The sequence below is a fragment of the Mustela lutreola genome, chromosome 4 (genome assembly GCF_030435805.1).
Source record: "Mustela lutreola isolate mMusLut2 chromosome 4, mMusLut2.pri, whole genome shotgun sequence".
Taxonomy (NCBI): Eukaryota; Metazoa; Chordata; class Mammalia; order Carnivora; family Mustelidae; genus Mustela; species Mustela lutreola.
The window spans coordinates 87,705,409-87,731,673 of record NC_081293.1 but is presented as its reverse complement, the minus strand read 5'-3'; the positions used below and the strand labels follow the sequence as shown (position 1 = coordinate 87,731,673).

Sequence of the window (26,265 nt, the reverse complement as noted above, 5' to 3'; positions counted from 1 at the left end):
CATCTCTTAGATGGTTTTGGATGCCTGATGTCTTGCATCCATCCTGGCCCTCTGCTGTTGCTTGATCATTTTTGTTTTTAGTGTAATGATGCATCTTATGAAGAGGGACCCCAGATCACTAGTTGACAGCTTTCTTGGACTGGCGGGCTAAGGCAAAAGAAGAGAGTCAGAGACACAGATAGGCAAAGCGTGAAGGGGTTCTCGTCACCAATCCTAACCTCGGAGAGGTGTTTGTCCGCACCAGCAATTTCTCCAGTGCTGGCTGGCTGTCCCGTAACTCAAGGCAGTTTTGACCCCATCTCTCCAGAGATAGATCAACTCCCACAGTGGAGGGACTCAGCCCCCCAAGACTGCCTGCCTGCAGGTCCAGTCTGCTTCTGACCCACTGGCTCTAGATCAGAGGTGCCAACAGAAACCTTCTCCTTGGGTTCGATTAATTTGCTACAATGACTCACAGAACTCAGAGAAACATTTTGCTTAACAGATTACACCTTTATTACAAAAGGATATAACTGAGGAACAGCCAATGGAAGAGATGCATGGGGCAAGATGTGTACCAACCTGGTCCTTTGGGTTTTTATAGAGGTTTTATTACATAGGCAAGGCTGATTAAATCATTGGCCATTTGGGATTGATTCAACCTCCAGCCCCTGTATCCTCCCTGGAGGTCGGGGGATGGGTTTGTAAGTTTCTTGTCCTCTAATCACGTGGTTGGTTCCCCTGGCAACCAGCCCTCATCCTTAGGTGTCTTCCAAGACTCGCCTTATTAACATAACAAAAGACCCCTTTCTTGCCCTCTTCACAGGAAATTTCTAGGGTTTTAGGCTCTCTGTGTCAGAAATGAACAAAGACCAAATACATATTTCTTATTATGAATTGCAAGGTCCCAGGCACTAAGTAGAGTGTTGTGTCATCCTTTTCCAACTGTAAATACCAGTATTCAGCACTTCATTTCCAAGATCTCTTTTAAAAAAATCTTGACCACAGATCTGTATTTCTCCATGTCAAAAATTCAAGTTTTGACGCATGTGAAGCAAAAGTAGAACGCCGTTCTAATGACCAGTGGCTCTCCCTCCCAAACAGCCAAATAGGAATTACCTTGGCAGTGATCTGTCTGCAGTCCCCATGATTCTGTTCCTTGGGTTGCCTTCTACCTCCTCCTACCTGCAGGGAACTCACAGCCTCCTGAGAATCTCGTTGTTTAACAAACTGGAGTCTGTGAGCCCCCAACCAGTTGCGTCTCTTGGGGTCCAGTCACGCCTCGGGCTCCCCTTGCCAGCCCCCCCAGCCACCAGGTCATCACAGGGCCTGAAGTTCAGCATTCCAGGGGCTCTGGCTGGAGAAGGCCACCCTGCCTTACCTTTTGGGTTTCCGGATCTTTAGTTTTAAGAAATATAACCAACCCTAGATATCTCTTCCTTTCACCTTTATCACCCTAATGCAGCTTTTAAAAGAACTGATTGGTCAGAGCCCACCAGAGAGCGGTGCTCCTTGTGGAAGAAGGGTGAAGTGGCCGCCGGTTCACCCTGGGCATTCTGGAAGCGGTCAGCTCTGCTGCCTGTGTGTGTGCGTGTGTGCTGGGGTGTGTGTGCGTGTGCCTGTGATCCCACGATGTCCTGCAGTCTGGCAGGTTTGTGGGACTGTCCGGGTGATAGCCTGGCATTTTCCTCTCCCGACTGTGTGACCTTAGGTGATTTGCTTAATCATTTTGTGCGTCAAGACGCTGTTGTTAGAAGATGGAGATAAACCATGGTACCCACCTCATTAGAGTCTCATTAGAGTCTCATGAGGATGAAATGTCTCAGCACTTGCTGGGAGCTTCAGACAGGGTCTGGCACTGAGCAAGTGCCTGGAATGTTGGTCATTATTATCACCAGAGAATGAGCTCAGAATAAGTGAATTTGGGCCAAAATCACCAAATTCGCCCTTCTCCCTGGGGTTCAAATTAAACTCATATCCTGTCTCAAGTAATAGGATCTGGACACCATTTATCTATAGTTTAAGTATCTTTGTTTATGGTAAACTAACACCGGGACAGCAGAAAACACGATGCTATTTTCGATAATTCGAATGGGAGGGACTCTGTCCGGGGCATAGGATTTATAGGAAGGCAGATTTTGTTTCAATAGGAATGAGAGATTAGGAAGAAACACCATAAATTTTATTGGTGGGAAAGAATCCCAGAATCACATACCCATCTCTGAATGAGAAATAGGAAACGCTTGTTTCCCCTGGAAGCAATGGTTTAGTGTTTGCTAACTGAGCATTTCCAGTGACTTTCTAGAACACAACTGCCATGAATGAGAATCAGCGGAAAGGGTATTTTATGCTCTTTAGAAATAGCCACCCAGGGACATTGCCGGGGACTGCATGGGATTGAGACAGTCGTGATGGAAGGAAATGCTAACTGGGTATGCAGAGGAGGGAAGCGGGGAGAATCTTGTAAGTGAGCCCCACTTCGGCTTGTGGAACCTGCAGGAGAAGGAGAGAAATTGCCTGCCTCACACGGTTGTGTCACTGGATAGGTCATGACCATCAGTGGCTCTGCTTCCAGCACAGATAGACATTCAAACATCTGGGGTATCACTTCAGTGACCTAGAGGGATCATTGGATGAGGGGGAGAAGGTGGGGTGGCTGTTGGCTCTGCATGAAGTTTTCTGTGGCCTTCTTTCCTGTAGTTCTTCTGCTTCAGCTCTAGTAAGCTCCAGTGTGATGATGGTAATAGCAATGACCCACCCATACAGACTTTCTTCTGTCCCTAATATGTATAGCTAGGTTCCTGGTACAGTTTGCACCTGTAATATGGAGCAACCTCAAGGATAAAGGGGCTAATATAAACATTCATTCTTTCAGAAAGTATTTATGCACCTCTTGTGCCTGGCTTTAGAGATTGTATTAGAAGAGGTAACAGACAGGGGGCCTGATGGCTCAGTTGGTTAAGCGACTGTCTTCTGCTCAGGTGATCCTGGAGTCCCAGGATCGAGTCCCGCATGGGGCTCCCAGCTCCGTGGGGAGTCTACTTCTCCCTCTGACCTTCTCCCCTCTCATGCTTTCTCTCACTCTCTCTCTCAAATAAATAAATAAAATAAAATAAAAAAGATTAAAAAATAAATTAAAAAAAAAAGAAGAGGTAACAGACAGTGACATATCACAGCCTTTAAAGGACATGGTTGTGTTTCTGTCTTTTCTTTTCTCTTTCTTTTTTTCCCCCTAAGATATTATTTGTTTATAGAGAGAGAGAGAGAGAGCACACAAACAGGGAGAGCGGCAGCCTCCCCGCTGAGCAGACAGCCCGATGCGGGACTCGATTCTAGGACTCTGGGGTCATGACCTGAGCTGAAGGCAGCCGCTTAACCGACTGAGCCACCCAGGCGCACACAAGGTCTTGTTTCTTGCTGAATGCTTCGAGTCCCATGGATGTGGTTGGGAGATCTGCTCCACAGGGTCACTCAGGAGCCCTGCCTATAGCATCAGAGCAAACGGCCCCTCGGTCAAGGGGACAAGGAGGAAAACAGTAAGGGATCCTACAAAAGCAATGAAATGCTCAGTGCAGAAGTGACCGCTAACTCTTACTCCCTAACCCTAACCCCATGACCCACAGCAAGGTGGGGAGGGAAGTGTCATCCTTCTGTGTGCCCAGAGCAGTGGGGAGCCAAGTAAGGGTGCACCCTGCCATTTTCTACACAAGTAGAATAGAGTTCTTGCCCTCAAGAGACTCAAGTGTGAATGGAGTGCACAAAAATAACAAAATAAAACAATAGCTGTAACATGGCCTTGCAAGTACTACAATTTCTTACAATTATGTTTTTCTAGCAGCTCAGTCCCAAACCCCAGCATCATGCTGACTTTCTCACCCCCACCTACAATCTATGAGCAGATCCTGTTGGTTCTACCTTCAACGCCATTTTCAGAATGTGCCCAGGATCGGATTGCCTTCTCACCATCTTCACTGTGCCCAGGATCATCTAGGCTATGGTCACCTCCATCCTGGGTCATTTCCATGTCCTCCCCTGCCATCTGACTTCTGCCCTTGGCCACAGTGGTCAGAATGAAGCTGCTTGGACCTCAATCAGATCATGAACTCTTGTGCTCAAAACCCTCTGACTGCCCACTGTCACCCACAGAGTAACGAGAACTTTTCAGTCCTCTTCATGTCATGATGCATTCCTCATCACCTTTCTGACCTCATTATATACAATCCCCCCCTTAATCAAACCTCCCCAGACCCTGTGGCCTCCTGCTTTTACTTGGCAACACCAGCAACGCCTCTGCCCGAGCCTCTGCACTGACTCTTCTCTTGTTGAAACGTTTTCTCCAGGAGCCTCAGGGTTCCCCCTCAAATCTTTCCTCAGATGTCAGTGAGATCTTATTTAAAACCACAGCCCTACCCCCTACCAGCACTCCCGATGCCCCTTACTGGGCTCTGTGGTTTTTCTTCTTAACACTGATCACTCTCGGGTTGCTTGGGTGGCTCAGTTGTTAAGTGTCTGCCTTTGGCTCTGGTCATGATCCGGGGGTCCTGAGATCAGGCCCTGCTTCGGGCTCCCTGCCCTGCAGGAAGCCTGCTTCTCCCTCTCCCCACCCCCTCCGCTTGTGCTCCCTCTCTCGTTGTGTCTCTCTCTGTCAAATAAATAAATCAGGAAAATCTTAAAAACAACAACAACAACAACGAAACTGATAACTTTCTAAGGTTCCATAAAATGTACTTATTATATTAATTTTTGTCTTCCTACTCAAGAATGTCATCAAGAGAGAGTGCTAAGAATTTTGTGCTGTATCCTCAACACCTCAGACGGTGCCTGACACCGAGGAGACGCTCAGTAAATATTTGCTAAATGGGTCACGTGAATAGGAGCACGCACAGGTCACACGGCAGTACAGAGGAAGGATATTTCACACAGACTTGAGGGGATGGCCCCTGAGCTGGGTGTTGAAGGATGTGGGGGTGTCAGGCAGAAGATGGGAGGAAGCTGTGTTTCCGAGAGAAAGTCCACATCCATTCATGGATAGGCCAAGAATCTATCTTCAGAAAATCTCGGGCCTCCTGTCGAGAAGGAAAATAATTAAAAATGAGTACTGGCAACTCTTCTACAGACAGTGAGATCGTTATGTCCATATGTGGATTAAATAGGGTGGTGCCCTTTTCTAGAAGGGTTTTGTGAGGTTCTTCTTGCCAATCTCACCCAGCTGGCTGACACCCTGCTGCGTTTAAGTTCACGCTCTTCTCTTGGCTTCTCTTCTAGTCTTAGTGTGTTTTTCTTCATAATTTAATGTGGTTTTTGGGAAGGGAGACCATTTGGTCAGGTCAGGAAGTTTGCGTTCTTTTTATTATAAATTTTTTTTTCATGCAGATAAGGGTACAATGTGATGTTTTTGTTTAAAATAACTTTCTAGCTCTTTTTGTGGATTTTATGCTCAAATTACACTTTCTCTTTATATAACTTTTTTTTGAGAAACTAATGCATCTGGCATTGGAAAAATGTACATTTGTGGTTCTTTTTTTAAAGGAGAATAAAGAACTTCAGTTTCGAAATCATTTCTAAATGTTTTTAGCTTAAAAAAAAATAAGTTTGCTTGAATGCTATCCTAATTTGGCTTTCATTTTCTTCCCCTTCAAACCGACATAGGTAAAATCCCTAAGAATAAAGCTTCAGAAACTTCAAGAAAAGGCAGTTGAGGATGATGATTATGATAAGGGTGAGTTTTATTTTGCTTACTGATTATTTCCTCTTTTCCCTGCAATGCTCCATTTCTGTTTTACCCTTATTCGTGTCTATTTTCTACACCCCAAATGAGTTGTGTGCTCTGTTCCTCTGGTCACCTCCACTTGATAACAGTGAACTGTTTTACGGCTCCGTTATTTTGTGGATTTCAAAGCACTTTATGAACATGAATTGTTTGGGTTATGCATTTGTTGATTACCCAGAAATACTCCAAGATTTTGCACAATGAAAGCTGCATTAACTTACCACCTTCCTGCCTAACGTGTGACATATCTATCATTTATTCATTCATTGAAAATTATTTGTCGTCTGCCTCCTATGTGCTGGGCAGGGTGGCAGACAAGGACCGACACAGCAGCTGAGTGCACACAGGGCAGACGGGGTCAAAGGAAGTCTTGCAGGTATGGTTGGCCTGGGAGGAGTCTTCGGGACTTCGGATGCTGATTGTCACACGTCACACCCATTTCTACTAGATGTGGGGAAGAGAGAGGGTTTAAAACAACTTCCAGCTTCCCCCAGACACGAATGAAATTGATAGATAGTCCTGGTGATAACGAGGTTTAGCACACTCAGAATGGGTCTGGAAATAGGATGTAGACTTGAGGATTCTTCTGGAAGCTGGTTAGCCTTGAGGCTCACGTCTTCAACCTTACTCACCTGTATTTTCTTATTCCCAGTGAATACTCAGGCTGTTGGCACTGGGCTCTACAGGAGTGGGGTGAATTCCAGAAGGAGGTTGCAAATCCTCTTCTAGAAACTCCCGGAGCTGGTGCTGTGTAGTGTTGTGATTTCCCTGACCACTGAGGTGATGTGGGGGTTAAAGCATGACCGGGTGGGGTGGGGGGAAGGGGAGGAATTTGGGAACGGAGGTGGAACTCTCAGCTCTCCCATTCTCTCTGTGCACTGGGTGACGGCTGAGGCCTGTGAGAGAGGAGGCGAGTCTGAGGCAAGGGGTGCTCCGTGAAGGGGCACAGCTGTAGGCAGAGAGCAAATGAGCAATGCCGACTTTTGTCTGGGAAGCATGACCGAGCCTAGGTCTGAGGTTCCCCGTCGCTGGCCAGATTAATTTTCTCTGGCTTGGTCCTTTAACACATGTGAGCTGAAGACACAGGTGGAAAATCAGGCCCTCTTTTTTTGATCCGGGCCTGGGGAACTTTCTGGACTTGGTTTTCTCAGTGAACTTCATTGAACAAGGGCCTCACTTCTTTAGTCTTTTCTCCAGATATTTCTGAGACACACAAGAGAACAAGGTTGGATAAGATACTCCCCGTCAGGGAAGCCGAAGGAAGCAAGACACCTTTATTTAGTGTTTCTGTCTGAGTTCTTTCTCTTGGTTCTGTGTCAGGCATGAGAATGTCTCCTGGTTGAGAAGCTCGGGGCAGGCTGTGCAGGGTGTTTCTCAAGCTCCCAGCGGTCGGGAGATGTGCTGGGCTGTGAGAAAACACCGACACAGGGCTTTACTCCCCGGAGACCTGGCCAGCTGAATCCTGGCTCGGCGGGGCAGATGGGGGTGAGGAGCCCATCCCGGGCTCTGCCCCTCCTGACCCAGAGCCACCCGGAGCCTGTGGAGGGGACAAGCACCCTGGGGGGCACTTAGCACAGAGTCTGTTTAAACTCCCAAACCTGCAAACCTGGTTCAGGATGTTGAGAGGTAAAGGTTCTGGTGAAATGTGCGGAGGGCCTGGCCTGTAGGAGGCAGGCGGGCAGTCAGCGTTTTGTGATGGACAAGAAGGTGCTTGCTGCTGAATGGTACCTACCGCTAACGTGGTGAACGCATATTCTGACCATGTAGGTCTGGGCTGGGGCGAGACTCTCTGTTTCCAGTAAGATCCTGAAGGACGCTCCTGCAGCTGTCTGGAGAACGGCCCTTGGAGAGCTGGGGGGATACAAGGCAGACACAGGCCATCTTATTTACTTGGGTTTTTTTTTTTAAAGATTTCATTTATTTATGTGTGTGTGCGCGCGTGCGCACACACATTTATTTATTTAGCATGAATGAAAGGAAGATCAGAGGGAGATGGAGAGAGAGAATCTGAAGCAGACTCCCCGCTGAGCATGGAGCCTGACGTGGGGCTCGATGTCCCGACCCTGAGATCATGACCTGAGCCAAAAGCAGGAGTCTGATGCTTCACTGACTGAGCCACCCAGGTGCCCGGACACAAGGCCATTTTAAAAGACACACCGAGCACTGTCCTTAGGATTTTCTTCTCAGGGAGTTTCTGACCAGGGAGGGGCAGTCGGGCAGAACAGAATAGTGGTAGTAAAGTTACACATAACACGTCCCTTAGAATATATAGAAGAAAGTTCCAAAAGAGGAGAAACTACTTTTTTTTTTTTAAAGATTTTATTTATTTATTTGAGAGAGAGGGCACAAGCAGGGAGGAGGGGTAGAAGGAGAGGGAGAAACAGGCTCCCTGCTCAGCGGGGCTCCAACAATCCCAGGACCCCAGGATCATGAGCTGAGGTGAAGGCAGACGCTTCCCTGACTGAGCCACCCCGGCGCCCCTGGAGGAGCTGCTTCTGCGGGAGATGGAGTGGGTAGGACGGAAGCCCCGTGGAGGAGGAGGTAATGGACCTGGGCCTCTGAGGGCAAGGAGATGCATCTAGAAGGGCACCTAAGAGAACGCGGAGAGGTGTGAAAGCCACCGTGCCATTGCGTGCTTGTCTTGACACGGATGCGGCGTTGGTCGTCGTCTGAAATGGATCCCTACAGGGCCCAGTATGGGGACCGGCCCACTGCAGCTGGTCCCTGAATTTTCGTGAACCGCTAGCCACGTCATTAGGGAGGCTTGGTCCATGTCGAGGTAGAGCATTCATTGTAATGCGGCGTGTCGAAACAGGATTTGGGTACCATTTCCTTCATCCCTTGGTTTACCAAGGGTTACTAGTGACTGCTTCAAGGACAGGGACTTTCTCTATCCCAGCCCTCACGGTCTCCGGGTGGACTCACTTCTGCATCGGTGCTCGCAGCAGCTGTGGGGCCATGCTCTGTCTCGGGGAAGGCGGCTGCTGGAGCCCACGAGCTTTGCCACAAAAATTTGGAGGGCTCTCCCTTGGTTTTGTTACTTTTCCCTTTTTCTTTCTAGTTTCACGCATAAAAACGACTTTGTGTTCCCGACAAAGGAGCAATTGGCACAGAATAGAAAGTTCCAGGTTTTATCTCATCAACGTGCTGGCAAATTTACTTGCTAATGCCTTGTGGGGAAACCTCAGGGCTCTAATTACATCTCCCCCTCGCCTGGGAAGTAAAGTTAATAATTCCTTATATTCTCGCACAGAGCTGGGAGAGCTTTGCAGGAAAAGAGTAATAGCATTTGGTGCTGGCTTCGAGTTTTTCCGCGGAGGCTCAAAATGCTGGTTTCATCCCGTTAGTACTTGTCCCGTGTCTGTGGTCAGCTGAGGGGCAGTGGTGGGATCTCAAGTCCTGCAGCAGGAGAAGCTGCCATCCAGAAATGGAAGATGGGGGGTCAGGGTCTGTGACGGGAGGGAGAGAAGGACAGCGTGGGCAATGATGTCCAGTGTGGTTGCTGTTCCCCCATTCCTGCACTGGCCTGTGGCCTAGAACGTCCCCCCCCGCCTATGACCATGGCCACAGCTCACTTCTGAAGCAAATGGAGTGACGTTATGGGGAAGAAGGAGGACAGTTTCAGGAATTCACCATTTCAATGACAGCTGGCTTTCCCTTGTTGGTTGAGGATTTCTTTCTCGGTGCAAAACGTGGCCAGCCCTGAATTGGTTGCTTTATCCTTTGTCTTAAGCAATATCCATCACGACAAAACGTGAGTATGACGTGGGACATTGGAAGGAGGAATGATGATGGCAGAAGCCAAGCATAAAACCAGTCTAGAGACTGACTAGCTCTTGCCTAAGTTACCATAATCTTCATTTTTCTCTCTTTAGTGAGATTGGTCTGTCCACAATTACTCTTTGGTGAGCGTGTGCGAGTCATCCAAGCTGACAGCCCTGTCTTTCGGAGGGGACCCTACTCTCTATCTCCTTTAGGGTTTGGTGTCTGAGTGGCTTCCTGGAGTCACAGGGTTAGAGCCAGAAGTTTTGCTTTTGCTTCCTTTTCTCATAGCGGTGGATGTGACAGAGCCCTTGCAGAATGGGAGCTGAGGGCACCTGGGTGGCTGAGATGGCTGGGCATCTGCCTTTGGCTCAGGTCGTATTCTCAAGGTCTTGGGATCAAGTCCCACGTTGGGCTCTGTGCTCACTGGGGAGTCTGCTTCTTCCTCTCCCTGTCCTGTTCCCCCTGCTGGAGCTCTCTCGCTCTCTCTGTCAAATGAATGCATAAAATCTTAAAAAAAAAAAAGAAAAAGGGAGCCAGGTGCCATTTGGGGTCCACAGAACAGAAATGCCAGTCTTGGCAGCCTGTACTGTTTTGTGTTCCTACTGAAAACGTAGGCAGCAGTTGGTGTCTGCTCAGAGACACATGACTGGTCGTTGAGATATTTATGGAGAAAACAGCTACACTGGGACTCCTGAGTGGCTCAGTCTGATAAGCATCTGCCTTCGGCTCAGGTCATGATCCCAGGGTCCTGGGATTGAGTCCTGCATTGGGCTCCTTGCTCATCAGGGAGTCTGCTTTTCTCTATGCCTGCTGTTCCCCCTGCTTGTGCTCTCTCTCTGTCTCTCCCTTTCTCTGACAAATAAATAAATAAAATCTTAAGACAAAAAGAGCCGCACTGAGCACAGATATGAATGGTGGTGCATTCCTCCCACTCATACACTTCCTTTTCTCCCTGCACTGCAGGGTTTGGAAACATCACACTGCGTCCTGCTATCTACCGGGGTCTCCCTTCCTGTTCCCAGGGGTGCTTGCAGTTAGTACCAGGGGAAAAAAGCTAAGGCAACGCAACCAAGTGAAGTATGTGGCAGTTGCCATGCGTTCTTTCTCTAGGGGAGGTTTGTGTGTGGTGTGTATGTTAATGTTGCACTGTTGCACATCTGTTCCCTGCTGGGTACTTGCCCACACATCGGGATCACATTCTAGGATCACTGTGGGAGGAGCTGGTACTGCCCCAGTTTCTCTGGCAAGGCCACAGAAGCTGGTCGGAGGGTACCAGCTGTGTGCTCTGGCCGCCCATCTGCTTTGCCTCCCGTCCCCGCTGGGTCTACAAACATGTTATATCCCGATGTGGAAAATGGAGCTTTGGAGTTGTAGGCACCAAACCTAGCTAGGGAGTGTCTGGACTCTGGAAATTCTTCTTTACAGGACACCCAGGGAAGGGACCGAGGAGGGCTCCACACTGGGATGCACCAGGAAGACTTTCCATGATTTTATCTAAAGCCATAGGCTATTAGGAAATTCGCACTTGGAGTATCTTGATGTTAACCTTCAATGTTATTCTCACAAGAGCAAAAGCTTGTGTGTCTGCTTCCTCTTATTTTAAGTAAAAACTTAAAAATCAAGATGTGAGCTATCCATGAAAACAAACACCGTAGAAAGAGAACGTGGACCAACACCATGTACATCACTCAGCTGCATTGTCTTAGCTTCTTTTCCTGTTTACAGGAGAGTTTGATTCTGTAAGTGAAGGTCCAAGAGCTCAGCCAATGCTGGCTTTCAGGTCATTGTTCATATTTGCAATTCGTGTATTGGCATTTTTCATGCGTGTACTACATCCTGTGACACCTACTTCAGATGTGAGCTTTATGCACAGAGTCCGCTGGCTGATTTGCATACAACAAACTTCCCTTTCATTGGTAGCCCAGAATGTGATTTCAGTGTGACAACTTTTCTCCGTGGTGTTCCGGCTGGGTGCACACTCGACACACTCCTCCCTCGCGGTGTCAAGATATGGGATGTATTAGACCTTTCAGAACTTTGGAGGTGGAAGCACAGGGGACTGGGTGTCCTCTGTCAGTGGCCGCATCACAGTGCGTTCCCCACATTGATGGGCCTCTGCCTTGCTTTTCCTGGCTCCGAAGAAGTCAGTCCTGCAGGGATTACGTGGAGTGTAATTGCCACACTCCATGTGTGTACAATAATGTAGCACATTATTCACAATGAAATCTGATGGCCAAGCCTAGACATATTGCCCAACACAAAACACCGGGACAAACAAAAATACCTTTTTTTCTCTACCCCCTTCCCCTAATTAGGTACTTAGCTGGAGCTTGGACATACTTTCCTGCTGGCTGAGCTGTAGCACATTTTTAATGAGTGTTAGCAGGTGGTTGTGCAAATAATGGATGCAGCATCTTTCTAGGAGACTCTACTGGTGACACAGTTTCTCAAGCTGTAGGGTCTGGTGAATGGAGCAGGAAGTTGGGCAGGAGTCCCGCTTAGAAGACTGATATTGAAGCGGCTCCCACAGGTTTTCTGTGCTCCTGACACCCTCCTCCAATGGCTGAGAGGCCAGCTGGGATCCCAGGAGAGCAAGTTCACCGGGGGGGATGTTCCTTCTGGGCCCGAGGAACTCAGCTGCTCTCCAGGTAGCCAGACAGGACAAAGCAGTGACTGAGATTGTCTGGGGCTGGCTTGATGGGATACAGTGATCACCTTTTCTGTGAAGGCACATAGGACTTCAGAAATGTCAACAATTTCATTTCATTTATCAAACATTTTTGAGGATTGCTTCCCCTCGTTCTACAGACAGAGAAATGGATAACAGAACTGGAAGGGGCGTGCCTGGGATCAGGGACAAAAGCCTAAATGTGACTGAATTTTCCCACCACAGTCATTTCAGGACCCAAATGTCTCAGTTTTTGGTACAGATTGTTGATTTCCCCTTAATGGGAGATGCAGAGTGTTAGTCACTCAGGCTATTATAACAAAGTATGGCAGACTGGTGGCTTGGAAAATAAAAATTTATTTTCTCATACTTCTGGGAAGGGGCAGTCCAAGATCAAGGTGTCGGCAGGGTTGGCCCCTCCTCCTTTTTCTTCTTCTTCTTCTTTTTTTTTTTTTTTTTAAAGATTTTATTTACTTATTTGACAGAGAGAGATCACAAGCAGGCAGAGAGGCAGGCAGAAAGAGAGCAGGAAGAAGGCTCCCCGCTGAGCAGAGAGCCTGATGCGGGGCTCGATCACAGGATCCTGGGAAGCTTAATCCACTGAGCCACCCAGGCACCCCTAGGGTTGGCTCCTTCTGAGGCCTCTCTCATTGCCTTGTAGATAGCCATCTTCTCTCTGTATCTTCAAATGGTCATCTCTCTGTATGTCTGTGTCCTAATCCCCTCTTCTTAGAAGGACACAAGTCATTTTGGCTTAGGGCCCACCCCAATGACTTCATGTTAATTTAATAACTCTTTAAAGACTCTATCTCCAAGTATAGTCACTTTATGAGGTACTGGGGGTTAGGACTTCAACATGGGAATTTTGAGGGGACACAATTCAGCCTATAATAAGAGCCTAATGGACTCAGGGAAGAACTAAATACTAATGAACATCCAGATGTTTCTGTAAAAGTTTGAATAATGTGATTTGACTATTCTGTTGTCACATGCAGACATTTGATAGAATAGGTAAAAAAAAAAAAAAAAAAAAAAAAAAAAAAAGCAGAATTTTGTGACATGAGTGGGCTGACTGTTCCTTTCCTTGTCCACAAAGAAACCTGGCCACGAGACATGGAATGCTGGCAGCCAACTGAAATTGGAAGAGGCAAGGAATGGTTTCTTTCTGAGAGCCTCTGGAGGGAGTACACCTCTGAAAACAATTTAATTTCAGCCTCATAAAGCTGATTTCAGACTTACAGCCTCCAAAACTGTGAAAGAATGAATTTATGTTGTTTTAAGCTACAAAATTCATGGCTATTTGCTATAGTAGCCATAAAAAAACTAATATACTGCATAACAAAAAATCATAAACCTTAGTAGTTAGAATAATGTCAGGGAGTGACTTCAGTAAAGTAGTAGAGTAAGAAACTCCAAGCACTCATTCCCCCACAGAAACACCAAAAGAGAAGTAGAAATTGTCAGAGCCAACATTTTCAGAATTCTGGAAACTAGTCTAAATTTCAGAGCAACCAAGCAAACATTGAGCCAAGAAAAAGGCAACTTGAAAATAGTGGTATTTTTACTTGCCCTTGTCCTCCTCCTTCCCAGTATAGCATTGACATTGGAGATGACAGCTCACATTCCTGGTGTGGGACTTCTGGCCCTGATTCCAGGGGGGAACAGAGCAGACTGTACTTGAAAATTATTATGTGAGTCTATTCTAACCTGTCTGGGGTTACCTAAAGGACTGGCATCAAGTGCTTGTCTTTCTTTTGGTTAACTCAGGACAGGCTGGGAAAATGGCAGGCATTGCTTGAAACCATGACAGGGTAAGCTAACAAACTGAAAACACCTGGGACAGATGTTACTGGTTGAGAGATACAACAGGCTGTCTAATGCCCAGGAGCAATAGCTGGGGGAGATCTGTGGGAAATTCAAAAGCACTTGTGTATAAATAGAAATTTAGAAACCATTTGTTCAGGACAAGGTACATACTCAGAAGAGAACAGAGAAGAGTTTCAGCTCAGGCTAATCCTGAGGAAGCTGAAGGGATGCCCCAGCACTGCAGAAACTGGGAGAGGAATTTGTTTTTTTGTGTCTCTGTGTGTTTCTTCCTTTTTGCTACCCACCCCCTGCCCGTGTTTTCCTTTCTGTTTTTTTCTTTTTCTCCCAGCATCAGAGGAAATCTATGTCTAAACACTGGGTGAACATAAGTTAAAAGAACAGAGACTCCAGTGACCACATTCCTCAAGGAATACAGTCTTTGCAAAAATACTTTGGAAAAGTACCAAACTGATGGACCACTACAGCCTTCAACAATGATGGAAACAACAACAAAACAACAGAAAAGCCAGAAAACTGGGAGATTTAGAGAATCTGATTTTCAGAGTCACCACATTATCATATTTAAGTGTCCAGTTTTCAACAAAGTATCACAAGGCATACAGAGAAACAGAAACACGTGACCCATTGAATGAGGAAAAACGAATGGATGGAAACCATCCCTGGAGAAACCCAGACATGAGATTTATTAAAGACTTTAGAAAAACTGTCTTAATGATGTCCAAATAGTTAAAGAAAACAGGGATGTAGAACTAAAGGAAATAAAAAAAGCAATGTATGCACAAAATGAGAGTATCAATAAAGAAATAGAAATTATAACAAGTAATCAAATTCTGGAGCTGAAAATTATAACTAAAATTAAACATTCACTAGAAGGGCTCAACAGTAGATCTGAGCAGGCAGAAAAGCAATCAGCAAACTTAAGATACGACAATTGAAATAATTTAGTCTGATGAAAAGAAAGAAAAGAATGAAGAAAATTGAAGATAGCCTCAGAGGCCAGTGGGGCATTATCCAGCAGACTGTCATATACCTATGGGAGTTCCAAAAGGAGAAGAGAGAGAACAACAGGAGAACATTTGAAGAAAGAATGACTGATTGTGTCCTAAATTTGGTGAAATACATGAATCTACAAATTCAAGAGCTCAACGAACTGCAGATAAGGTAAACTCAAAGGGACCCAAAGGGAAGCACAATCAAATTGTCAAAAGTCAAAGAAAGCAGCAAGAGAGAAGCAACTCATTACATTCATACAAGGGATCCTCAGTAAGATTAACAGCTATTTTCTCATCAAAACCATGAAGACCTGAAGGCAGAAGGCAGGTATATTTAAAGTGCGGAAAGAAAAAAATTATTGATCAGAAATTCTATACCCAGCAAAAATGCCCTTCAAAAAATGAGGGAGATAGTAAGAAATTTCCAGATAACAAAAGATAAAGGGGTTCATTACCATTAGATCTGCTCTAAAAGATGTTAATGGGTGTCCTTCAGGTTGAAATGAAAGGATATTAGAGAATAACTTGAAGCCATATGAAGAAATAATTCAGTAATGGTAAATAGATGAGCAAATATAAAGGCCAGCATTATTCTGTTTTTGGTTTATAATTGTACTTTTTATTTTCTAAATGATTGAAAAGACAAATGCGTGAGATTTATAATTTATAAATTATGAACCAATGTTCCTTGAGTGCACAGGGTAAAAAGATTTAATTTGTGATGGCAATAACAAAGGAACTGTATAGGAGCAGGGTTTTTAAAATATTCTATTGAAGTTAAATTGGTATCGATTCAAACTGGAGTGTCATAACTTTAGAATGGCAGATATAGTCCCCATGGCAACCACAAAGGAAATGTCAATAAAATATACATGAAAGGAATACAATTCAGTACAAGAAAAATTGATTAAACACAAAAGAAGGTAATAATGGAGGCAGTGATGTACCCCCCCCCCCAAAAAAAAAAAAAAAAAGACACACAGGACGCTTGGGTGGCTCAGTGGGTTAAGCCTCTGCCTTTGGCTTAGGTCATAATTTCAGGGTCTTGGGATTGAGCCTCAAATCGGACTCTCTGCTCAGCAGGGAGCCTGCTCCCCCACCCCCGCTTGCCTCTCTACTCTTGATCTCTTTGTCAAATAAAAATCTTAAAAAAAAGACACACAGAAAATGAATAACAAAATGACAGAGCTAAGTCTTTCTTTATCAGTAATTACTTTAAATCTAAATGGATTAAACCTTGTAATCAAAAAGTAGAAACTGGTAGAATGGATTTAAAAAATGTTCTAACTGTATACTATCTGCAAGAGACTCATTTCAGACAGAAAGACACAAATAGATTGAGGTGAAAGGATGGAAAAAGATATTTCGTGCAAATAGTAATCAAGAGAAATCTGGGGCATTTATGTTAGAGAAAGTAGACTTTAAGTAAAAAATTGTTATGAGACAAAAGAGGCATTATAGATTGATAGAAGAGTCAATTTATCAGGAAATGCAATAATTTTAAACATATATGCCCCAAATAACAGAGCCCCCAAATATTTGAAACAAATTACAGAATGAAAGTAACATATGAAACGAATGACAGAATATAAGGGAGAAATGGTTCTCCATTATAGTTGGAGCCTTTAATATACCACTTTCAATAATGCAAGAACATCTAGATAGACAATCAAGAAGGATGTATAGGCTTGACTTACACTATAAACCTACTAGACCTACAGGCATAGAACACCCCCACCCAACAGCAGAATACATTTTTATCAAGTGTACGTGGAATATTCTCCAAGATAGACCACATGTTAAGCTGCAAAAGAAATCTCAATAAATTTAAAAGATTGTAATTATACAGAGAATCATCTCCAACCACAATGCAATGAAGCTAGAAATGAAAACTGAAGGACAATTGGAAAAGGTATAAAATATTTAGAAACTAGGAAGCAGACTCTTAGAGAACTAATAGGTAAAAAAGAAATCTCAAACGAAATGAGAAAGCATTTAGAAATGAATGAAAAGGAAAACCCAACATCTTAGAACTTCTGGGATGCAACTAAGGCAGAGCTCAGAGGAAAATTTATAGCTGTAAATACCTATTTTATTTTATTTTTATTTTTATTTTTTTAGAGAGGGAGAGAGTGGGATGAGGGGCAGAGAGAGAGAGAGAGAGAGAATCTCAATCTCACGATCTTGAGATCATGACCTGAGCCGAAATCAAGAGTTGGATGCTTAACCAACTGAGCCAGCCAGATACCCCTGTAAGTACCTATTTCTAAAAAAGGAGAAAGATCTCAAAATCAGTAACTTTACACACTGATGAGGCAGAAACAAAGAGAAAACTAAATCCAAAGCTAGCAGGAGGAAATAAAGATTAGAGCAGAGATAAATAAAATAGAAAACCAATAGAGAGAATCGATAAAATAAAAATTCAGTTCTTTGAAAATATCAACAAAATTGTGGAAGAAAAAAAGAAGATGGAAATAACTAAAATTATAAATGAAAATGAGAACATTTCTACCAAACATATGAAATAAAAATGAATATGAGAGGAATACTATGAACATCTGTATGCCAACAAATTGCATAGCCTGTATCAAATGGTCCGATTCTTAGAAAAGCACAAATTACCCACACTGACTCAAGAACGAGTCAGAGATGGAATTAGTAATCAAAAACCTCCCGGGGTGCCTGGGTGGCTCAGTGGGTTAAAGTCTCTGCCTTCGGCTCAGGTCATGATCTCGGGGTCCTGGGATCGAGCCCCGCATCGGGCTCTCTGCTCAGCAGGCAGCCTGCTTCTCCCTCTCTCTCTGCCTACTTGTGATCTCTGTCTGTCAAATAAATAAATAAAATATTTAAAAACAAACAAAAACCAAACAAACAAACACCTCCCAACAGAGAAAGGTCCAGGACCAGATGGTTTTCCTGGGTTAATTCTACCAACAATTTCAGGGAATTTAACACTAATTCTCTCTAATTCCTGTGAAGAACAGAAGAGGAGAGAACACTTACTACTTCATTTTGCGAGGCTAGCATTATCCTGATACCAAAGCCAGGTGAAGACATCACAAGAAAGAAAATTGCAGATCAATATCACTTATAAATATAGATGCCAACATCCTCAACAAGGCTGAGGTGTAGATGTGAACCCAAACCACACGCACTAGGGTGGCTACTGTCCAAAAAAAGGACGATGGCAAGTGTTGGCGAGGATGTGGAGAAACTGGAGCGTTCCTACATCAATGTAGGAGTGTAAAATGGTGCAGTGCTATGGAAAACAGTGTGGTAGTTCCTTTAGAAACTAAAACATGCAATTATCTCATGATCAAGAAATCCTACTCCTAAGTATGTTCCCAAAAGGAATTGAAAGCAGGGACTGACACAGATAATTGTACACTAATGTTCATGCAGCATCACTCACGATAGCAACACACCCAAATGTCCATCAGTAGATGAGAGGATAAACAAATTGTGAATATACATATAATAGAATATTCTTCAGCCACAAGAAGGAATAAAGTCCTGATACATGCTACAGCATAGATTAGTCTTCTTTTTTTTGAAGATTTTATTTATTTATTTGACAGATAGAGATCACAAGTTGGCAGAGAGGCAGGCAGAGAGAGAGAGAGGAGGAATCAGGCTCCCTGCTGAGCAGAGACAACCCCCCCCCCCCCATGCTCTATCCCAGGACTCTGGGATCATGACCTGAGCTAAAGGCAGAGGCTTTAACCCACTGAGCCACCCAGGTGCCCCAGCATAGATGAATCTTTAAAACATGATGTTCAGTGAAATAACCCAGACACAAAAGGACAGATACTGTATGATTCTGTTTACATGAAATGCCTACAATAGGCAAATTCAGAAACAAAGTAGATGAGAGTTTAACAGGGACTGAGGGGAAGGGACTGGGGAGTTACTGCTTAATAGTTGCACAGTTTCTGTTGGACGTGATAAAAAGCTTTAGAAATGGTAAATGGCGATGGTTGCACAACATTGTGAATGTACTTAATGCCACTGAATTATAGACTCAAAAATGGTTAAAATGGCAAATTTTGCATTATACATATTTTACCACAATTTTAAAAAATTTAATGCAATGTACCCAAACCCATCGAATTGTATGCTTTAAATGGGTGAGTTGTATGGAAAGTGAATTACACTTGACAAATCTGTTTAAGAAAAATGATGACAGTATTTCGTTTGTTTGTGGGTCCCCGTTTTGGGGAGGGATGAGTGGGTGCTGTTCATTTGCACAGCCGGTATTGACCAGGGCAGCTGGAAGGCTGGGGCTTGGAATCACCTGCTCTGTGGGTCACTTCTTGTGGCTTCTGGTTGACGCTGACTGGGGTATGTGGCTGGGGCCGGGCTGGGACACCTATAACCCGTGGCCGCTTGGCTTCCTCAGAGTATGGTGAGGACATCCTGGGAGAGCTGGGTAGAAGGATTCCTAGCACTGCTGCCTTTTCTCTTTAGATGTAAGTCCCTATGGGTGATGGCACCCGTACTTGAGGGCAGGGTAGTCGTCCCTCTATTGATGGGAAGAGTGGCTAAAGAATTTGTCAGCATCTTTTGAGTCCGCCACAGACTGCCCCTTTTTCTTGTGTGTTTTTACATTCTTGCCATTTGCAAAATTCTTTTTTGCATCCGTTCTCAGACCCCTCAACAGCATCACACACTATGGCGCCAGGTTCAAGCTTGCGGTCCCGGAGCTCCAGGTCTAACTCAGGTGCTGCTGCAGGTGGGGCTTCTCGGGTGGGATTCTCTGAGCACAGCCTGGTGGGTAGTGTCTCTTGATGTCCTATTGGAGCGCTTGTGCACTGAAGATACAGCTTGTGGACCCCCAAGGACCCGACACGTGATGGTGGGACAGCTGTAGCATCTCTGCTGTAGCTTCTTGTTCAGAAATTGGGGAAGTGGGAGGCACACGGCAGCCACGGGTCTGGACAGTTCTGATAACGCAGCTGGGCCCCTGTCATCGGTTCCTCCCTTACGGTTTATCCCTACCGCCTGTGAGTGATTTTTCAGGGCCCTCAGCTCCGACCTGTGGGCTCCTGGCTCTGCAGTCTTCCGTCATCCTCTGTCCATAGAGAGCAGCCTGAATTGGAGCCAAGTAGTTTCTCAACCTGCTTTCCGCCCCTACAAGTTTGGGAGTCTAAACGTCTTTTTTCATCTTGTACTGTCCGCGTTCTTTCCAAGTTGACATAATTCTTTCCAAAACGTTTCTGGTTTCATACACATCAGTTTATAATCAACTGCATCAGATGAAAGCTGTGCCTCTTTTCCAGGCACTCTGTTCGGCTCGCAGCGGGTAGGGTGGGAACAACGCTCCTAAAATTCTTCACAGGGCTGTTTTTGACTGTTTGAAAGGGTCCGTGACCTTCCCGAGGTCTGAGGAAGGGTTTTACGGTCTACGGACTTGGGCCTCATCATTGACCACATTTTCCAGGCAGCACTCTGGCTTGGATCTTTGCCGGGAAGCCAAAGTCATCTGAAGTTAGCACCGTTAGTTATCCAAAGAGGCTGGAGATAAGGAACAGTGTTCATTTCAAGCCCAGCTTGATTTCAGATTTAAATTCAAGCCCAGGTTAATTTCAACCTGAGTCCTGGATTCTCTATAGAAAGTCATTTCCTTAGCTTCTTTCTCTCTTCTTACTTTGCACTGTGGCTAGTAAGGAGAAGCCAGGTGGTTCCTTCAGCCTTCTGCCTGGGAATGACTTTCTTAGCCAGGCCACCTGGCTCAGTAGGTACCCTCTGGATCTGCCATGTCACCTTGGGGGAAAGTGTTCAAACTTTCCTACTTTGTCCAGCTGCAGATGACATTTTCCTCTCTCTCCTGGAAGTCGTTAGCAGTCGTGCTCTTCCTGTGTCTTTAGGCCCCTTCCAGCTTCCGTGGACTGCCCAGTCCCAAGTCTGTGGCCCCATGTTTTGGGCTTTGTTATGGGAGAACCCCACGATGGCACCCAGATCGGTTCCTGCTATCTGTTGCTGTGTCATCACAAATGGCTTTCCACATCTTAGAATCTTTTTTTTTTTTTTTTAAAGATTTATTTATTTATTTACTTGACACACAGAGAAAGAGAGAGAGAGAGAGAGAGAGAATGCATGTGTAAGCAGGGGGAGCAGGAGAAGGAGAAACGGGCTTCCTGCTGATGGACCATCGCAGGACCCTGAATTCATGACCTGAGTCAAAGGCAGGTGCTTAACCCTCTGAGTTACCCAGTCACCCCAAATGACCTCCAATCTTATGGGCTTATCAAAATGACAACATCTGTTGTCCCCCTAAATCTAGAGTTTGGGGGAATCTCCGCAGAGACAACTGTTCTTCACTCCATTGGGCTGTAACTGGGGCCGCGCCCGGAACAAGGGGGGCTGCGGTCATCTGGGGCTGCTCTGTGTCGGGCAGTTGATACTGCCTGTCGGCCAGAAATGTGGCGGGCACACCCCTTTGTGGCCTTCTGGCTTCCTTACAGCATGATGGTGACTGTGCTGGGGGCGGGGAGGGGGAGAGGGAGAGAGGCAGAGGACAATCTCTTGTCCTTTCTGATTTTATCTAAAGAACTATAGTGCTCATTCCACCACGTGCTGCATTTGAAGCAAGTCACTGAAGTTAGCCCGTCTTCAAGCAGAGAATAGGCCACTTTTTGACAGAGGAATGTTTTTAAGAACTATCACATCACCTTATCCCACATGGCAATTCAAGACTCTTATACTCATAGTACCTGTGACTCGAGAAAGAAAGGGGACTTTGCTCCATGGCTCCAGTATGAAAACTTTCAGGGTGTGCCTGGGGGGCAGGTCCCAGCTCTGGGTGCTGTAGCAGTTTCCTGAGGCAAGCGTGTTCCCCTGCCTGCCTCTGTGACAAGGTGGGTATGTCGGGCCGAGGAGATGAGGGAATTGGTGGCGAGCAGATAAACATGTTAACCTAGTTCACTGATTGCTTCACGAGATACACACACACGAAGTCATTAAGAATGGTTGAGAGCAACATATGAATTTCAAAATGAGGGATGTTAAAAATATCCGAGAAGATGAACACGGAAACACGCTGTACAAGTTCATACATTTAGTCAGGAAACACTTACCTAATGCCTGCTGTGTCCTGGCACTCTGCTGGGCGCTGGGAAACTGTGCTGAATTAATACGGCCCTTCCCCGGCCCAAACCAACTGTCCCCGATTAGTTGGGAGACTGCCTCTTGTTTAGAGATTTTTCCAGGGACTTTTGTCTAATCCTCCCTAGGGAGCCAAGTAACCTTTGATTTGTGTCTGACTGTGGCAGAGTCCGGGTGGGGGGGGGGGGGCTTTGTGTTAGATTAGGGAAATGTTCAATCCTTCCGTGGGTTTTTATGGGGCTGATTGGCCCACGTCCAGTCACGGAATCTACTGATGGATGAATTCAACCGGCAGGATTAACCCTTCTATTTCTACACAAAGTAGCACTTAGAAATAATTAGCTCTTATTCAACCTGGGATAGTCAGTGCTTAAAAACACCTTTGGGAGCTGTGGAAGATTTAACAAGTGTTTATTTACATATTTAGTTTTAATTTTCTGTATGTATTTAGTTGCGATAGAGTTACCTACAAGGAGCTGTGAAATGTTTAACAATGAGCCCTTCTGTCCCTCTGCGTGAGGTCAGCTCAGCAGCAGGAGTGGAAAGTCCCAGGACAGGGTGGAGGAGACTCCGTATCAGTGCCACAGACTCCTTTGTCCTGTAATCTGTCCTTGAGCGCCAGTTGGCCCCTGGATAAACTAGGAACAGGAATGCTGTGTGGGCAGGAGGCTCGAGGTGATAATGTGTCTGGGATGAGCTTGGTGCACAGGTTTGAAAACGCCGTGCAAAGTGTGGCTTCTTCTGAGCAGTCTCTGCCCGGAGTTAGCCGCGGTACCCTGCAAAGAAATAAGATAGGATGATTTGGCTTCTTATTTTCTATTTGGCAGAAAGAAGCTTATTTGCACATAGCCTGGTTTCTTTCCAGCTGCAAAAAATTCCGAAATGAGGTAAAGCAATACATATTAAAACATGCAAATGATAATGAGGCACTTAAGCCTTGACTACTCTTCACGTCTTCCGCGGCAAACTATTTTTCCTCTTGGCAGCAAGTTTCGTGACCTTGAATCTCGTTCTCTTCCTCATTCTCTGTAGCATAACATTGGATGACATTGAGAAAATGAGATGGAGACTCTACTTGGGCTTTGAGAAAATTGGGTGTCCTGGTCTTGAGGGTGGGTGGGAAAAACGTGGAGGAGGAGGAAATTGAGACAAATGGAGGGCGAAGGCAAGAGTGAAGACAGATCGATTCTGCGCTCCGGCCACTTTTCTGTGGGTCTCTGCTGCCTTGTGACCTGTACCCCCCCGGGTCAGAGAGGGTTAAGTTTCCATTTCCCGACAACTACTTAATCCGTCCATTTGGAATGGTTGTTTACAATCATGGTGACCCTTTCCTCTGCATAATGGCAACGTTACAGGGCCCCCGTCCCAACTTGGGGCTCTTGGTGCTGGTGATTTCTTGTGGAACAGTTATTCAGTTTTTACAAATTGTCCAGGCATTACATCCTGTCTAATAAGAAATTGACAATGAATATACTGCCAGCATTCTGGACGACAGACAGTCATACCCGAAGAGGACCTTGAATGACTGTTCCCTCCAGATTTAACAAGCTCTGCACTCTGTCTTCCGCGGCTCTCCCTGGCGGTTGCTCCTGCTTTGAATTAGCAAGGGCTGGAAGCACGGTGTGGGTCTTTCAGTGGCTCCGGAGGCCCCGCTTTTTCGAGAGGAATCGTGACCCATTTTTTAAGAAAGTTATATAGGAAGATTCGAATAAGTTTCCTCTTAAGACCTGGAAAAGAAAATCTTTGTTTATCTTGCATGGTCTTCAGTGGGAAGGAAGCAGACAACTCTGGAGAAGCAAAGGACATCCCGGGGGTTCTGAGCAGAAAGCTCTAGAGGTAATTGTTCACCTCGACTTTGGTGTTGGTGGCCGTGGGTCATGACAAGGATCCTCGACACAGTTTTGAACCAGCTCTCTCTGCTCCCTCTGCCTCCCCAAGCCATTAGTGAGAGATCATGCCTTGTTTGGACAAGGGCTGACAAGGCTAGGTAGACAGAGTGGCAGCGCACGTCTTGAGTGTGGGGATCGAGTAGTGTCACAACACAAAACGCCATGTGTTCTGTGAGCAGTTTTGCCACTGCCATGCTTTGTTTGCCTGCTCCTTCTAGATTGAGAATGGTTTTCAGGGTACCTTTGTTTCCTTAAAGTCAGACCTCTCCATTAATAAGGGAAAGGACTCACAATCATCACATCACTCTCCCCCCACCCCCAATATCATTGTATAAAACCTAAGATCCATCCCTTCCTCCAGAAATTCTTGATCTCTGGCACAGCCCAGCTGCTCTTGCTGTGGTTCCTGCTGCAATGGATGGCGCCGAGAGAGAAAAACTGGGAGTCCTGCCGGACACTCCCCTCCCCCTGGACTTTAAGCCACTGCATCTTGTGGATTTCACCCCCAGGCATCTCTTCCTTCCATCTGGGTTTCGCCTGGATTAACACACTCGTCCCGAACAGGGTGCCTGCTTCCATTCTTCCCTGGCTCCCGTCCACGCTTCACCTTGTAGCCAGTCTTCTTTCTCTGATGCTTACAGGATCGTGCTCCTGCTTCACTTCTCTCTGTGGGGACACTTTCAGGATAACCGGTAAACTTCGCCGGCAGCCGCCCCATCTCACCCTGGCCCTTGCCCAGCTTGCTAATTTCTTTTCTTGCCCCTTCCTTCCCACTGCCAGTAACGTTCTCTTCCGTGCTTCAGTAGTTCCTGAAGGCAGCACGTCTGTTCTGGACTTTCTTTACCTTTGCCTGCATTCACTCCCGCCCTCTCCTCCTTAGATCCTGTTAGACTGTCAAGTCTTGGTTTCAGTGTCCCTTCTTTCAGCTTCTCTGCACATTCCCCTAGCCCATCCATACTATGTTCTCATATAGCTGCTGGATGTCCTCTTGGCTGGATGGTAAGCTGTCCAGGAGAGGAGAGAACAAGACCTTGTTCTTTTTTATTTATTTTAACTTTTTTATCTCCAGCACCTAGCATCATGCCTGGTCAAAGTCACCTTTGTGTGTGTGTGTGTGTGTGTGTGTGTGTGTGTGTATTCAGTCTTTTTTTAAAAAATTTTTTATTTCTTTTCAGTGTAACAGTATTCATTATTTTTTGCACCACACCCAGTGCTCCATGCAATCCGTGCCCTCTCTAATAACCACCACCTGATTCCCCCAACCTCCCAACCCCCTCCCACTTCAAACCCCTCAGATTGTCTTTCAAAGTCCACAGTCTCTCATGGTTCACCTCCCCTTCTAATTTCCCCCAACTCCCTTCTCCTCTCTAACTCCCCATGTCCTCCATGATATTTGTTATGCTCCACAAATAAGTGAAACCATATGATAATTGACTCTCTCTGCTTGACTTCTTTCACTCCGCATAATCTCTTCCAGTCCCGTCCATGTTGCTACAAAAGTTGGGTATTCGTCCTTTCTAATGGAGGCATCATACTCCATAGTGTATATGGACCACATCTTCCTTATCCATTCATCCGTTGAAGGGCATCTTGGTTCTTTCCATAGTTTGGCGACCGTGGCCATTGCTGCTATAAACATTGGGGTACAGATGGCCCTTCTTTTCACGACATCTGTATCTTTGGGGCAAATACCCAGCAGTGCAATGGCAGGGTCATAGGGAAGTTCTATTTTTAATTTCTTGAGGAATCTCCACACTGTTCTCCAAAGAGGCTGCACCAACTTGCATTCCACCAACAGTGTAAGAGGGTTCCCCTCCCTCCACATCCCCTCCAACACATGTTGTTTCCTGTCTTGCTAATTTTGGCCATTCTAACTGGTGTAAGGTGACATCTCAATATGGTTTTAATTTGAATCTCCCTGACGGCTAGTGATGATGAACATTTTTTCATGTGTCTGATAGCCATTTGTATGTCTTCATTGGAGAAAGGTCTGTTCATATCTTCTGCCCATTTTTTGATATGATTGCCTGTTTTGTGTGCGTTGAGTTTGAGGAGTTCATTATAGATCCTGGATATCAACCTTTTGTCTGTACTGTCATTTGCAAATATCTTCTCCCATTCTGTGGGTTGCCTCGTTGTTTTTTTAACTGTTTCCTTTGCTGTGCAGAAGCTTCTGATCTTGATGAAGTCCCAAAAGTTCATTTTCGCTTTTGTTTCCTTGGCCTTTGGAGACATATCTTGAAAGAAGTTGCTGTGGCTATATCAAAGAGA

General features: G+C 45.5%; 1 protein-coding gene across 9 annotated transcripts in view; it reads left to right on the top strand.

Annotated features, from left to right (window-relative positions):
• The window catches only part of DISC1 (DISC1 scaffold protein), a 367,278-nt gene that overhangs the window by 56,416 nt on the left and 284,597 nt on the right, over positions 1-26,265 (top strand). For 8 of the 9 annotated variants that reach the window (XR_009352717.1, XR_009352718.1, XM_059170453.1 and 5 more), the window contains exon 3: positions 5,629-5,698. Coding sequence is in view for 6 of the 9 variants with exons in the window: in XM_059170453.1 (XP_059026436.1) it covers positions 5,629-5,698 (70 nt within the window). In the remaining 3 variants the exon portion in view is untranslated. Of the gene's footprint in view, positions 1-5,628; positions 5,699-6,401; positions 6,530-26,265 lie in introns of all 9 variants that reach the window. The other variant, XR_009352719.1, reaches the window with a different exon arrangement.